The 14,300-nt window shown below is 51.0% G+C and overlaps 2 protein-coding genes across 8 annotated transcripts in view; both read right to left on the reverse strand.

Moving 5' to 3' along the window:
- The window catches only part of LOC101827955 (RAP1 GTPase activating protein), a 61,462-nt gene extending 58,674 nt beyond the window's left edge, over nt 1-2,788 (reverse strand). Inside the window, exon 1 of one of the 2 annotated variants that reach the window (XM_040756319.1) lies at nt 2,666-2,788. The gene's annotated coding sequence lies outside the window, so the exon portion shown is untranslated. The remainder of the gene's footprint in view (nt 1-2,665) is intronic. The other variant, XM_040756320.1, reaches the window with a different exon arrangement.
- Nucleotides 2,789-8,299: 5,511 nt separating this feature from the next.
- The window catches only part of Usp48 (ubiquitin specific peptidase 48), a 67,354-nt gene continuing 61,353 nt past the window's right edge, over nt 8,300-14,300 (reverse strand). For all 6 annotated transcript variants that reach the window (XM_040756326.1, XM_040756324.1, XM_040756322.1 and 3 more), the window contains 3 exons: nt 13,726-13,774; nt 11,623-11,649; nt 8,300-10,736 (listed from right to left, as the gene is read on the reverse strand). In XM_040756326.1, the coding sequence (XP_040612260.1) occupies nt 10,714-10,736; nt 11,623-11,649; nt 13,726-13,774 (99 nt within the window). In that variant the 3' untranslated portion in view covers nt 8,300-10,713. The remainder of the gene's footprint in view (nt 10,737-11,622; nt 11,650-13,725; nt 13,775-14,300) is intronic.

Below are 14,300 nucleotides of genomic sequence, written 5' to 3' on the forward strand. Positions count from 1 at the left end.
CCCGAGGAGAGACCTGTGGATTGGTACCCTCAAGGCCAGGCAAGGGGAGAGACTCTCAAACAGTCCTTCAGGTAAGTGCCGGGTAGAAACAGGAGCAAGTGATGAACTTGAAAGCCTGAGGCCATTTCAAAGGCTGTTCTTCCATCTCTAGCTGGGCTCATGGGAAGCAGAAAGAGGGAATAAGGTGAGGGCTGGCTGGGGAGGGAGGAGTTCAGAGGGGCCTCTGCCATCCCCGCCCAGGGTGAAGAGGCAGTGACATCCCACACACAGGAAGCTGATGCCAGGCACGCGTGCAAGCATGTATCCATGTGGGCGCCTCAACATGTCTGCTGCCAGGTTCATTTTTAAGGGCGCGGGGCCTCCACGTGTTTTTCTCTGTATGTTTGTGTATCCTGTCAGCTCACTGGAGGCCACTGAGGTAGAAAAGCCTCCCAGATGAAGGCTTCTAGACGCTTCCTCTTGGTCACAGAGGTGGCATCTGTCGGGGTGGTGTGGCTCTTGTGGGTGGGGTCAGACAGGGTAGAGTCTCCCTGTGTGCCCCTGAGTCTGGGTCTCAGAGTATTCATGAGTCAAGGTGTGTGTGTGTGTGTGTGTGTGTGTGTGTGTGTGTGTGTGTGTGTCTGGCCGGGTGAGGGGCGAGGTTGTTTGCCCAGCGTATGTGGCTCCTCAGCTGTCTGACAGCTGTGACAAAGGCCCTGGAGACAGACAGGTGGCATGGAAGGGTGACCTGCCCCAGGAGCCCTTGAAGGGTCTCTCTGTTCTGAAGCATGACAGCAGGGTAGGGGCAGCAGCAGAGGGCAAGGCTCTTAGGCCTCCCTCATCTTCTGCTTGTGCAGAGCCTGCTGTGGGGGAGGGGTATGTGTGCCCTGAAGTCCAAGGAGAAGAGAACTTCAAGGCAAAGACAAGGCCAGAGAAAGGACCCTGCTGTGACCCGTAATGTGATATTTAGACAGCAAGGGGCTCCTGAGACCATGCTAGGCACATGTCTTGGGGAGAAGGGGGGGGCTTTTCTCAGATGAAGCAATGAGCTGGCAAAAGCTGGTGGGAAGCATCGTAGCCATGGGAAGGGGGCATATCTGCAAGTATAAATGCTGGATCTCCTCACCATCACCCCCATCTCCATCCAGAAGCACCTCCCCTCTCTCCCCCACAGGTAGCACAGGGCCACAGACCATGGTGAGCCCTCCACTTGGCGTAATCTCCACCGTGGATCAGGAGAATTCTGACTAGCCAGGTGTGTTAATGGACACTTTTACTCCTAGCACCTAGGAGGCAGAACCAGACAGACCTCTGTTCATCCGAGACCAACCTGGTCTACCATATCAAGCTCCAGGCCATCCAGGGCTACATAATGAGACCCTATCTCAAAAAGAAAAAAAAATATCTTATGGTAGCCCCAACACCAGGTTCCTCAGAGCCACGCACAATCTACCTAGTATGGCCAAGCCTTTTCCCTCCCCTGTGTCATGGAGACCTCAGCCTGCTGTAAAAGGAAGGCTGCTGCAGCTAGAGAGGGTGGACTGAGCAGGTGTTCTCGCTGTGGGTTAGTCGTCACCCTGGAATCCTCCTCAAGGCCAAAAGGCGTGCCCACTCCTTGCCCAGGTCTATCCACTGCCAGGGGACCCTGGAGTCAGGCTGAGGTCCCACAGGGGAACCCACAGGGCAAGGGCCTGATACAACCTAGTCCTGCTGCCCTAGAGGTTCTGAGCTTCCCTAGACACTCACCAGCGCTATTCTGAGCAACTTCTCCCCTCAACCATCTTCAGGAGGTCCTGGATTGGTAGAGCACTACACATGCATTAGCTCCCTTGGAGAGGAAGGGGGATTAGCTCACCCCCAGTTCCTCTTTGCCTTTCTTCTGCTTCATACTTGGCAGGATTCTATCCCCATCTCTCCTACAGGTCAATAGGTATCTGGCCCTCTGACTTTGGCAGGGAGGGGACTGAAAGACCGGGACAAATGCCAATATACCATGTGAAGAAGGGGTGGGGTGTCCTTTCTAACCCCACCTCAGGCCTATGCTGTCACAGCAACCCGCAAGGTCAAGCATTGGAGAGGGACGGTTCCAGGGGTCACACAGAGACACAGACACACAGACACAGACAGACAGACAGACAGACAGACACACACACACACACACACACACACACACACACAGGAGGGGGTGCAAGGTTTCTTCACCAAGCCGTCACATCAGTAGGGCTCCCAAAGGGCCTGTAGGGCATAGTGGTGACTGCCAGTGGATTCGCCACCAACCCTCAGAGCCAACAGAGCCAGGGGTGGCAACAAGGACTGCGTGACGCCAGTGCCCCACTTCGTGGTGGGTTAGGACAGGCCGGGATTCATTATGTACCTGGAGATGCAAGGACATCAAGGCCCAGGGCGATGGCCAGAGGACCGCCACTTCCCTGCTCAGAGGAGCAGAGTGCCTTCCCTCAGGGATGCAGGGCTGGCCTTTCCCCAGAGTGCCCACTTCTCCGCCTTCCCCTCCGGAGGGTAACAGGGGTGATGGAGCCTAGGACTTTGGGCACCTAAGGGTGGAACCCGAGCCTGCCCCGCGGCATGGCTGGTGCCCGCGGGGTCCCCCGCCGCGCCCCGCCGCGCCGCCATCTAGCCTGGCAGCGCCGCTCCCCGCCTGGATCCCCTGCGCAGAGCAGACACTCACCGCGGGCCTGGGCCGGGGCGTCCTGGGCTCGGCACTCCAGTGCCCTCGGCTGCTGCTGCAGCTCTGCCGGGACACGCTCGCCACCGCTGCCTCCGCCGCCACCGCCGCCGCAGTTCGGGGAGGGGGACGTCACGTGACCGCCGATCGCTCCTTCCCGGCGCCGCTCCCCCCCTCACTGCGGAGCCTGAGCCCCAGGCGCGGGAGCGACAGGATGGCCACCCCTACTGTGTGCCCCTATCTAACAGGTAGGGAAACTAAGGTCCAGAGAGGCGTAGGGACAAGCTGAGGGCTGCACAGCCAGACAGTGGCAGTGCTGGGGGCTCTAGCCGACAGCCTCGTACAACTTCTGGGGCAAGCGGGGCGACTGGACAGTCGTGGGGGGCACTCTGCTACGGGTGATGCCGGGGCCGGAACAGAGAGGCCCACTAGTCAGTGGCACCCTGCTTTTCCATAGGTTCTTCCCTTCCCCACCCTAGACTACAGGAAGGCAGCAAGAGGACCAAGAGCAAACCCTACATCTAGTCTGAGTGATCTCAGAGGACCCAGGAAGAGACCTTTCCAAGGTCGCCTAGCAGCATGGGCTCTTGGGCCTGCCCACCGACTCCAGTTACTGGTGGCCAACAGAACGCAAGGCTCCCACATACCCCTCTTCCTGAGGCCCGGGCACAGGTCTGCACCCATGCAGGGCTTTCCTGACCGATGCAGGAACCCGACCGAGTCACAGAACGTCAGAGCAGATCTTTACTATCCTCTGGGTCTTACTCATTGTTCTAACCGGGGAAACTGAGTACAAAGAACTTTCATCTTTGTCAACCCCTTTATATTTGGGGCTGTCCAAGGTCAAGGTAGGACTTAGACATGACTCAAATCAAGAATTCAGTTGTATTTCCTGAGCCACAGGGACTGCATTTCATTATGGAAATGATCTGGGTCTTTGGCAACCCTTACTCCAGCTGCTATAGGACTTGGCCAGACTTGAGACCCCTAGGGGCCTCACTCACCTCAAGGGAGATTAGAGGAAATCCTTCATGCTATCCTCCCCTATGGGAGAAGGCTGAGCAGTGGGCATGTTCTCCTTTGCAAGCTCTCCGGGCAGTGTGTGTGTGGTGGAGGCCACTGCCCAGCATCACATAGGAACAGGCAGACTGCAGAGCACATGGAGCCTGGACTCCAGCTTTCCCATAGGGTGTCAAAGCTACTGGTGTAGTGGCCCTGGACAACATGTGTGCCATGGCTGACACAATGAGGAGACTCCTGGACAATACCCTGGTAGTCCCTTTGACTTTCTACAGAGAAACACTCAAGGAGTCAAAGCTATAAAAAGAGGAAAGAAGTTGAGTGAGGTTGTTCCAGGACGTCCTGGGAATGGGGATGGGACCCTGAGGTGTGGTGCCAATGGTCTCTGGCAGGGATAATCTGCAGAATTTCGGTCTTGGAGACCCTTGGTGGAAACAGAATCCTAACTGGGAAATGACACCCAAATGCCTACATACCTTCTGGCCAGTGTGTGATGGACAAGCTTCACCCATCTCAGAAGTCCAAATTCCAGGATTCTCCTAGGCATCCTTTGGCTTTGTGTACACAGCAGCACAAAACCTTGAATTCAGTCTCAAGCACAATCCCGAGCCTCTTGCTGCTTTCCCAATAGAGTCCTCTTCCTTCCCAGCTGTGTAAGTGGTTTAGTGCCTGGAGCCTGACAAACGTTCTGCAGACAGACGGCTGGACAGCAGACAGCTCCAGGCATTTATTAGACTGAAGTGTCCCACCTGGGCCCAAGGGAGAAGCAGACAGCAGTGGGTGGTGTACAAATACACCAGGGACCTAGATCCGATGGTTCAAACCTGTAATCCTAGCTCTGTGGCAGGTAGGAAGATCCCAAGTTCAAAGCCTGTCTGAGCTACTCAGAATCAAGAATTCCCTGAACAATTTAGCATCTCAATGGAGGGGGGGTCACAGTGGGGGGTCAGGGTCTATTACCTAGCTCTGGATGTCCTGTAATTCTCTATGTAGACCAGGCTGGTCTTGAACTCAGAGATTCATCTGCCTCTGCCTCCTGAGAGCTGGGATTAGATGTATGAGCCACCATGCCCAATTTAAACCAAAAAGACTAGGGCCTAGAATGAAGCTCACTGATAGAGCACTAGGTGAGGATATGACTCAGGAGAGAGCTTGCCTAGCATTGTGAGGTCTTAGGTTCAATCCCCAGCACTACCTAGACCAGGTATGCTAGTGGGGTCTATCAGCCCAGCACTCAGGGGGTAGAGGAAGGAGTCCAGGTTTCCCCCCCTCACTCAGGCATATACTGAGACTCAAAAGACAGAAAAACACAAAGGAATCCTGCATGGAGCAAAAACGCTCAGCTGACTGTCATGGCCTTTGTCCTTCCGTGCTCTGGACCCAGAGACTCAAAGCTCCATGGCTGTGTGCTTACTTGCATGGGGGAACTGAGCATGCCTGACACTGGCCGAGGGAGAGAAAAATGAAGGCTTTTCTGTTCCAGGTCTGTTTCTTCTTTAGAACCAAGGAGCTTTTCAATTACAGCCTTTTCCCCTTTGCCGAAAGCCTCTTCAATGAGAGGTTTATAATCTCTTGTGGGTCCCGGAGGGCGCCATTCTGAGATGGCCGGAGCCCCTGGGGAGGAGGCAACATGTGCCTATGAAGGGGGGTTGGTGCACAGCCTGGCACGGGCTGAAGGGAAAATTGGACAAAGGCCCCGGAGCTTTGCCTTCTCTGGCCTATTTCAATCCAAACCACTCAGGACTGACCACTCATGCATGGCTGCCTCTAGGCACAAGCTTTCTTTTCCTTACTTAACATGCTCCAATCCAGCTACCACCTTGCCCTTGCAATCACTAAGAAAAAGCTGGCTTCAAACGCTTTGACATCTAAGGCTGACAATGGAAACATGTATGACACATCTGCGGCCTCTGAATAGCGTGTGTGCATGTGCCTGCATGTGTGTGTGTGTGTGTGTGTGTGTGCGCGCGCGCGCGCGCGCGCATGTTCTGAAACAGAAATGATGTCCCTTGGGAAAGACACTTACCTCTGCCAGCTGACAAAGGGAGGAAAAGCAAGGCAAGGGCTTCCCATGCATGGGGCCTGCATCTAGGAAACACACATGCTAAGCATCACCCAGGCATGCTGTGCAGAGGCCCAGGGGCTAGGTAATGAGTCTTCAGAAAGGGGATGTTGGCCCAACCCCAGCTCTCTTCTCAGATGTGCCCACTGGAGAACCTCTGGTGGATGCTGAGAACACTATGGCCAGGGCTGGCAAGTAAGACGACCACATTCTGATAGCAGAGAGCCAGCCAGAACTAGGACAGCTTTCCCTACAATGGTTTTAGGTACAGTCATTCCAGCCTTAACTGTGGCTCCCAGTGGAAGGAATAGTACACTCTCGTTCCCGGAATCTGACAACTGAGCACAACCTGGGGCCTCTTTCATCTGGAGAACCAGCAACAGGCTCTGGAAGGATGTAACACCATCGCAAAGCCTTCAGACACCAACTACCCAGAGGCAACTCTGGGGCTGACAAGTCTTCAGTCAGCCCTGTTTGGCAACTTCCCAAAAGCACACCTGGAGCATCCTCCAGGGAGTTGGGGAGTGGAGTGTGGGAACAGTGCTGGATTTGCCAGGAGGCCCCGCTTTCCCCTTCCACCCCACAGAGGCAGGGAGGATGTTTGACAATGTCTACACAGCAAACTTCCGTACGTTCAACTAGGAACACACTTGTCCAGGATATAAAAGGAGCGGGTTGCCCTTGGTGACAAAACAGGAGTGGCAGGGGCAGGAACACCCAGATAGTAGTGTGTAGAGGCCAGAGTGCCAGCCGGCCATCGTCCAACCCAGGCAATGGCTTCCCTGGAGTGTGTCCCCATTTCCTGTGGCCCAGGGCCTGCTGGGCCTGGCAGCATTAGCCTATATCTGGAACCCAGCAGCCACAACAGTTGCTGCTACAGGGTTGGCTCCTTCATGACCAACAGCAATTTTAATGACAGGCCCTGGCTGGCCCTGAAGTGCTAGCCAAGCCAAGACAGGAAGTTTCTCTCACTGTGTATGTTCCGGGGGAGGGAGCAGATGATGCTCTCTAAGAGCAGCACAGACCCAGGGATGCAGCTCAGTTAAGAGTGCTTGCTTGCCTAGCTAGCATATATGAGGCCCTGGGTTCAATCCCGAGCACCACTGAAGACCAGGTGTATCAAGGCACACCCAGACTCCTACAGGAGGAAGATCAGAAGTTCAAGGTCATCACTGCCTACATAGACAGTTTTAGGTCAGTCTAGCTAAGACCCTGCCCTCCCCCAGAAGGGGAAGGGAAATCAACACAAGCAGGAAATGATAGCCCATACAATAGTCCCAACACTGTGGAGGTTAAAGCTGGTTCACTAGTTGAAGGCCAGGCTACCTAGTGAGACCCCCATGTAAAAACAAAACAAAAGCTGGGAATGATACCTCATTGCAACACTTGGGGGGCAGAGGCTTCCGTGACAGCCGGGGATATACAGAAAAACCCGGTCTCAAAACAAAACAGTTATGCTGAACTAGCTCTCCTGCAGAAGTCTTGCCTCCCCAGACAGGGCCCAGCAAAGGCTTAGACAGTAACAAGCTGCCACAGGTCTTAATCCCAAAGGCAGCCAATGTCAGTTTGAAAGGGGCCTAGAGCTCTTCCTACAAGCAGCTGAGTGGTCAGGAACACACAAGAGACACCTGTCCTCAACTCTTGAACAATCATAAAACGAATAATCCATTAACAATGAAAAACCACCCCTCAGGCCAGGAAGTAGCTATGAAGCACCAATAGGCTCCCGGGGCCGGCACGCCCTTGCCCCTGCAGTTACAGGGATTTTCTGGTGTTCTTGGCAATGGCAAACAACTGAAGCTGCCTTTCTGGGGCAAGGCCTGTCCATCAGAAAAGCACCAATTTTCTGCACATTCTAAAGATGCTTTGAATGCCTTTTGGTACGACCCTGAAGTGTTGTTTAGCCACGGGCTCTGGTGATATGGGATAAAGTGGAAGATCTATGAAAAAGGTTAATGGAACACCTGGCCAGCCACCACTGTGCCTGCAGAGCTCCTAAAACAAGGAAGTCCCTGGTAAAGGGAATGGGGTGGGGGGCCCCCCCTGGACGCCTCAGTGCACTTTCAGATTGTGTGCGAGCACCTAATCCTCTGGATGCTGGCGTGAGTGCGGCAGCAGATGTTCAGAGATAAGGAAGCCAGGACCAAATCAGCTGCCTCTTTGCTAATAAAGGGTGGGATTACTCGGAAACCAGGTGGATCCTTCCTCCCTACACACCCACCACGACAGGGCCAGTCACTACCTCCACTGTCAGGGAAGAGCTCCCCTCAGGGAAATAACTGTTCAGTGTTGTCTGTGCTTTCATGTTCGGGGTCTGAACTGGACTGAACAGATATTGGTCACTCGCCTGCACTCTGTCCTACCACCCTGTACCCTGACTACCCTTGAGCTCTGGGTGACCAGCCTGGCAACTACAGAGCAGGAAAGACAGGCTTCCCTGCTCTGTACAGAGACAAACCATCTCTGAGGCATCAAAAAGCTTCAGTATCTGCTGTTGGCCAGGATCTGATCAGACCTGAGAGGTGAAGACAAAGAACTCACTCTGGACCAACATCTGTGGAAACAGAGACACAAGTGTCTTTAATTTGGCAGAAAGGTTGACAGTGATTCTCAACAATAAAGTCCATAAATACAGAAAAGAAAGCGCTCTCTCTCAAGGAATGAAGACATCAAATGATAGCCTATATGTCTGGTAACCGTTTCAGCATAGGTGACTCTACACATTTGCATGGGATTAAAGAATGATCAGAAATATCAAGGGGAGAGCTGAGGATGTAGATCACTAAGTAGAATGTTTGTCTAGTCTGCATTATGCCCTGTGCTTGGACCTCAGCATATATGAAGCCTGTCACAGTGGCCCCATGCCTGCAATCCCAGCACCTGGGAGAAAGTAGGAAGAGCAGAAATTCAAGGTTATTCTGGTTACACAGTGAGTCCGAGGTCAGCCTGAGTTACAGGAGACCCTCCCTGTCTGGGAAAGAAACAGGAAACATACAAAGGAGAAGCCTGGAGTGTTACAATCTGGTTTAATGCCGGTTCTGAAGGCAGCTTCAGAGCCCAGGAGAACAGCTAGCCTATGCTTTAAGGCCATCCATCCCATCTCAGAAGACAACCAAACAGCACATATTAGGAAGCAGGAACATGGCAGCTATTAAGCACAAGTGCATATTCTCCAGAATTTGTCTACTTCAAGCTGTGAAGAAGCCACAGCCCAGGGATCTCAAGCTGCTTGGGAATGGCCTTGTTTTGGGGCTTGAGCTGCAGCTCCGGTAAGGCTCTGCAGTGAGGGGTGTTGAGGTTGTCCGGGTTCGGGGTGGAAACAGCTTGCTGACTGGTCTGCCCCATATACATCTGCCCAACAAGGGTTGATGATTGTTGCTTTCTTAACAAGGTGTAAAGAAACATTGTATGCCACAATCCTTCCAAGAGGCGGTCCCTGCAACCTGGGAAAAATGGTACACATCCAATCCCAGGAAAGAGGGGAACAAACAACTTCTTTCTGTCACTTATCCCCACCACCACCTGTCTGTGATGCAGAGGCTCTGTCAGTGCCACAAGCTCCAGGATTCTTCGTGAGGACAATAAAGGTCATTTGCCAAATGCTCAGTGACTTTTTAAGCATCTTGGTCTTGGGAAAGAGTGAGCACTTCTGAGTGAGGTTGGTCCTGTTTTTGTGGCGCTCAGAACAGATCTGGAAACCAGGGTCACTTGAGTCACGGTATTCACAGGCAGGTGCTCCTAGGGTAGCTTTCCAGGGAGATGTGTGGCTCTCTTGGCCCTGCACAGGGCTCTTCACCTCTTCCAGTACACAAATTCTTCAATTGCAAATACAAACACCACACTGGGAATTTTACCTAGCAGCCATAAGCACTGACAGAGCTACCAAAAGATGCAGCTAATGTTGAGATCAGTTCTTTTTTATGTTAATTAAGCAAAGATTTAAAAACAGAAACAAAAAAGGGCCTGTTTCAGCATCTGGGCCACAAACATACCCATACCTACTTGATAGAGAAAATGAAAAAAGCCAGTCAACCCAACCCAAGCCCAGCCTCAATTCAAACCTGTTCCTGCGGATATGGACGATGCTTAGACTATTCACTACCAACAGTAATCCTGAGTTGGATAAGAAAGCACACCCTGCCCCTCTATAAAGTGTGTCAGAGAATGCTTTTCAGAGAGAAGAGAGGTCCGAGGAAAGTGAAGCCGGAGGAGGGAGGGCCCTGTGCTGCCCCATGGAGCGTCGGTCCAGCCGGCTCTTCCATCCTGTTCTTCAAATGTTCAGGGAATATTTGCTTTGCTGCCACACACTGAACATTTCCCATCATCTCTGAAAGGTTGGAAGAAAACTGAGACAGTGCCTGGTTGAAGGAGGAAAGCAGAGGCCCCCTTCTACCCAGCACTGACAGAGAGCAAGCAGGCGGCAGGGCTGTGGCTGACCTGAAGTACTAGAGCTCTGAAGACACGTCCCACGGTGGCAAATTCTTCACTTTCATGCTTTACTTATTCAGAGATGAGTATGGGTCAAAGACAGGTATTGTTAGCAGGTCGTTGTCTCTATAGACAGTCATGGAGTGCAGAGCGGGATGCTATCTCCCATGCACTTCCACACAAATCCACTACTGACCAGGGCATCTGTATGAAACTGGCAGGACTTCACTCCCGCCCGTGGCTCTAATATCGTGTGTAAACATGATTTACTCTTACTGCTACTCTGCTTACTCGCCCTCTCCCTCCCACCACCACTTAAATAGAAAATCATCTGAAACATTTCCTTCAAGTCTCATGTCCATCAGTGCAATCTGCTTTATTGACATAAGGCAATTGGGACAGTCTCTTTAAATGGATTTTTGCCTTTTGGAAGAGCCAGGTAATAGTTTAATTCTTAAATTCACTTTTTCTTTAATGCCCTAACATGTGAAATTCCTCTTCCTTTGTGGTTATTCCTTGGCAGTCAGCAGGTGGGCAGAAATTAATGTCCAAGCAGACCCGTACCTGAAATAGAACACACGTGGAGGTATGGCTAAAAGTATGAGTTTGTGTACTCTGTTTGGCAAGAATGTATCAACAGGGAATATCCATCACAGCAAATGAACACGGGCCCTTGGCACTGAAGATCAAGTCTCCAAGCTCCCAGTGAAATCACATTTTGGTTGACAACCACAGGTTCCTATGCCCATCACACAAGTTAACTGGTTCCGATTGATGCTTTCATTTCACGGCCACATCCATAAAGGAATATTTTGTTTTGTTTAGATCCTGCCAGCAGTTCCTTTGTGGCTCTCACATGCAGACAGCAGAGTCACATGGGGAGGAAGGAGGTATTCAGGCCAGGCCAGGCACTTTAGCACTGCCTGGCGTGGAACTGCTGGCATTTGACTCAATTCCTTTTGGGGAAGAATCGCAACCTGCCACAGACCTTGGGAGGGGTGGGCAGAGAGCCAGCTCGGCTGCTCCTGCATCTATCTGCACACATACAGCGCTGAGGAGCAAACATCTTCATAATTAACGAAACCTGCACTGACCTGATGTGAGCCTACAGTCTCCCACCACTAATTCTTACCAGCTACACACCAGCAGCCCTGCAGAGATGGAGCCGATAGGAAGACCCGGCAGAAGGTTAAATATAAATCTAGAAATCCTACCCACTAATTCCCAACCTCCCCTGAAATGAATCTGAGGAAGAATTCCTCATACACAGGCCTGATCTGAAGCCTGTGCTGAAAATGGTAAAGAGAAGATGGAATAAAAATGCTTTCAGCTAAAATTAATTCCAGTCACGAGACTTGGATTGGATTAAATGTTAAATCGAATTACAGCCTTCACTTTAATAGAGTCACGGTGTAGCTCTGACAGGGAGGAAGCATGACAAACGCCTTACCTTTAAACCCCTCTTCTGGCATACAAACTGCAGAAAGAAAAGAATTCCAGAGTGAAAGACAGTCTGTCAGTTAGTGAGAGCATGTCAAATGCCTCACGATGAGAAGTTTAAAATAACTTTTAATTGCCTTAGTCACCCGAAATGGTTCCTTTTGAATCTATGGTAGCAACAATCTGATGACCTTTCTGTCTTTCTAGTCATCAAATCACACTCACCATTTAGAAAGGCAAATGCTTATAGCATGCCCAGAGACCTCATGGCTGACCTCTGGTAGCTGTCTCTTCTCTCTTCCTGTTACTCCCATATGACAGATGCCACGGTAAGATTCTGTGTGGTTTCTTTGATGTTTAGTCTCCTTTTTACTTGTTAAAGACTAAACTTTTATGTGTACACGTGTTTTCTCTGCATGTACACCCCATGCATGGGTGGTGCTGGCAGATGTCAGAAGGGAGCCAGACCCCTTGGAACTGGAGTTACAAACTGTTGTGAGCAATCATATTGATGCTCTTAACGACTCCAGCTCAGTTTCAATTATTTCTGAGATGGGATCTCACACTATGAGAACCAGACTGGCCTTACTGGAACAGGCTCCCATGCCTAGTTTGCTTGTCTTTCTAGATAACATGTTTTTATGGTTTTCCTCTGATTAACTTCCTGTGAAGTACATTCAGCTCTTCTACCACCTGCCCTGCCTTGGCAAGACCCAGCCTGCCCGCTAGCTGCCCTTGATGCCTTCGGCTGCACTGCTCATGTGTGCTCTTTTATGCCTGGCAACCCCTGCATTAATCATGTGTCTTGTCTCTTTTGCATCTAACCGCAGGAACCTGTTCAAGGCTGTCATCATCACTTCTATCATCCTTGCACAGAGAGCTCATCCTAAAATCCATGTCCAGGCCCCAAATCTGGACCAATGCCTGTACTACTTGGCATACAGCCTGGGCTCTGAAATCTCCCTCCCCATTTCTTAGTACTCTGTCCCATGCCTGGTCCCAGTAACGTCCTTCTTATTCTACCAGCCCTTACTTAAGGAGCACATTTCCACATAACATGATAGCAGGTAACTTCAGAGACTCACCCTGTGGGTTCAAGGGCCATCAGGCATGTGAGTAGACTTGGGTCACCCGCACTTCCCACCTCCAACCAAGAAAAGCATCCCTAGTTCTTCACCAACTGTAGCATACCCTCAATCAGTTTTTATTCCTATGAATTATTTTCAATTCTTATGAAAAGTTCTACTTTGAGCTCACAAGTACTGGGACTACAGGCACGTACTACTATGCCCAGATATTTATAGGCCATTTTTAAATTTTCCAGTGCATCCTACAATATTCCTTCTTAGCTTGTTAAATGACACCCCCTGCTTTCATGTTCTTGGTTGGGTCCTTGGCTGTCATGTGATGCGGGCTTCTTATAATGAACTTATGAAGTGTAAAACTAACACAGCGCATTTGAAAGCTCCATCACAGGGCACCAGGGTCACCGATCTCAGTAGATGAACTGGCCTATTCCTAGTAGGAATGTACTTTCTCGAGTTGACTCGTTTTCCTAACGAGGAACTCTCCTGGCCCTGGAGCACATGGAGGACTAAGTGGGGCACTCTTCTAAGAAGCCTTGTTACAACCCCTTTAGTGCAAATTCTTCCAAGTGCTGAAACAGCTTCTATAGCTACCATCTAAGGAACCCAATGCATCAGGGGTGACAAAGATGTGCAGGAACTGAGTGGCAAGGATCACAGGGTGCACAGTTGTCAGGCTGCTTCTCACACAGGCTTCCATCAACAGGAGGCAAGGTGTGCCCACCCATGGAGTGGCAGAGCTTCCCGCTCCCGTGTAGGTCATACTTCCTCATGACCTCTTTTATCTTCCAGTCTACCATTGTTTCCCCCGGTTTCCTTGTGTTAATAAACAATGACCGTTCATTCTCCCCGCTTTCCACTTCCCAAACCTTTACCCCATACTATGACGGATATGGGGAAGTTCTACCTTAAGAGCATGCAATAGCTCTTTTTCAAGGTTAAAAGTAAAGCCCAGGGCATTTCAGCTTCTATCTACCATCCTATATCCTAAGTCCATCACCAGATTCTGAAAGCAAACTGGTCTTTACCTTGCATGACATCATCCATTGCAGCATAGTCTGCAATTGGTTCATCAGCCTAGAAAACAAACAAAGACAATTCAGAGCCACGTGGAAGGAAGGGTTGAAGGAGGAGCAGGCTAACTATAAATCACCCTGAACCCTGGTCCATGGTTCCAATACTAGCAACAAAGGCTGTCACACACTTCATTCCTTCTACTCAGTACTAGCCTTGGGGAAGCAGAGTGGCACTCCCAGTCAACAGAAGAATTTTTACTTGGAAAAGACTGGCCTGTTTTGGATGGAACAAGCTCAGATCCCTCAGGGCCAGCAGCTAGGCTGGCTGAATTAGCAGGAGTCTGGCTCACAGGGGGCTGAAGGACACCATTCCTCGTCCATTCAGGGTTGCCTTTCTTTGTACAAACAGCTGGCACTGGGCAGCAGGACCCTGGCTCAGACTTAACAATATAATGCTCTGCCAACTCAGGATCTAGACTGCTTTGGCACACTGTATACGGCAGAGCACTGCTTTCTTCCCCCTAAAAACTTCTTTAAATGGGAAAGGTGTGAAGTAGCCTTGTTTAAGGGGAGATAACTGCATGGGC

Source organism: Mesocricetus auratus, unplaced genomic scaffold, assembly GCF_017639785.1.
Source record: "Mesocricetus auratus isolate SY011 unplaced genomic scaffold, BCM_Maur_2.0 Super-Scaffold_100014, whole genome shotgun sequence".
Lineage (NCBI taxonomy): Eukaryota > Metazoa > Chordata > Mammalia > Rodentia > Cricetidae > Mesocricetus > Mesocricetus auratus.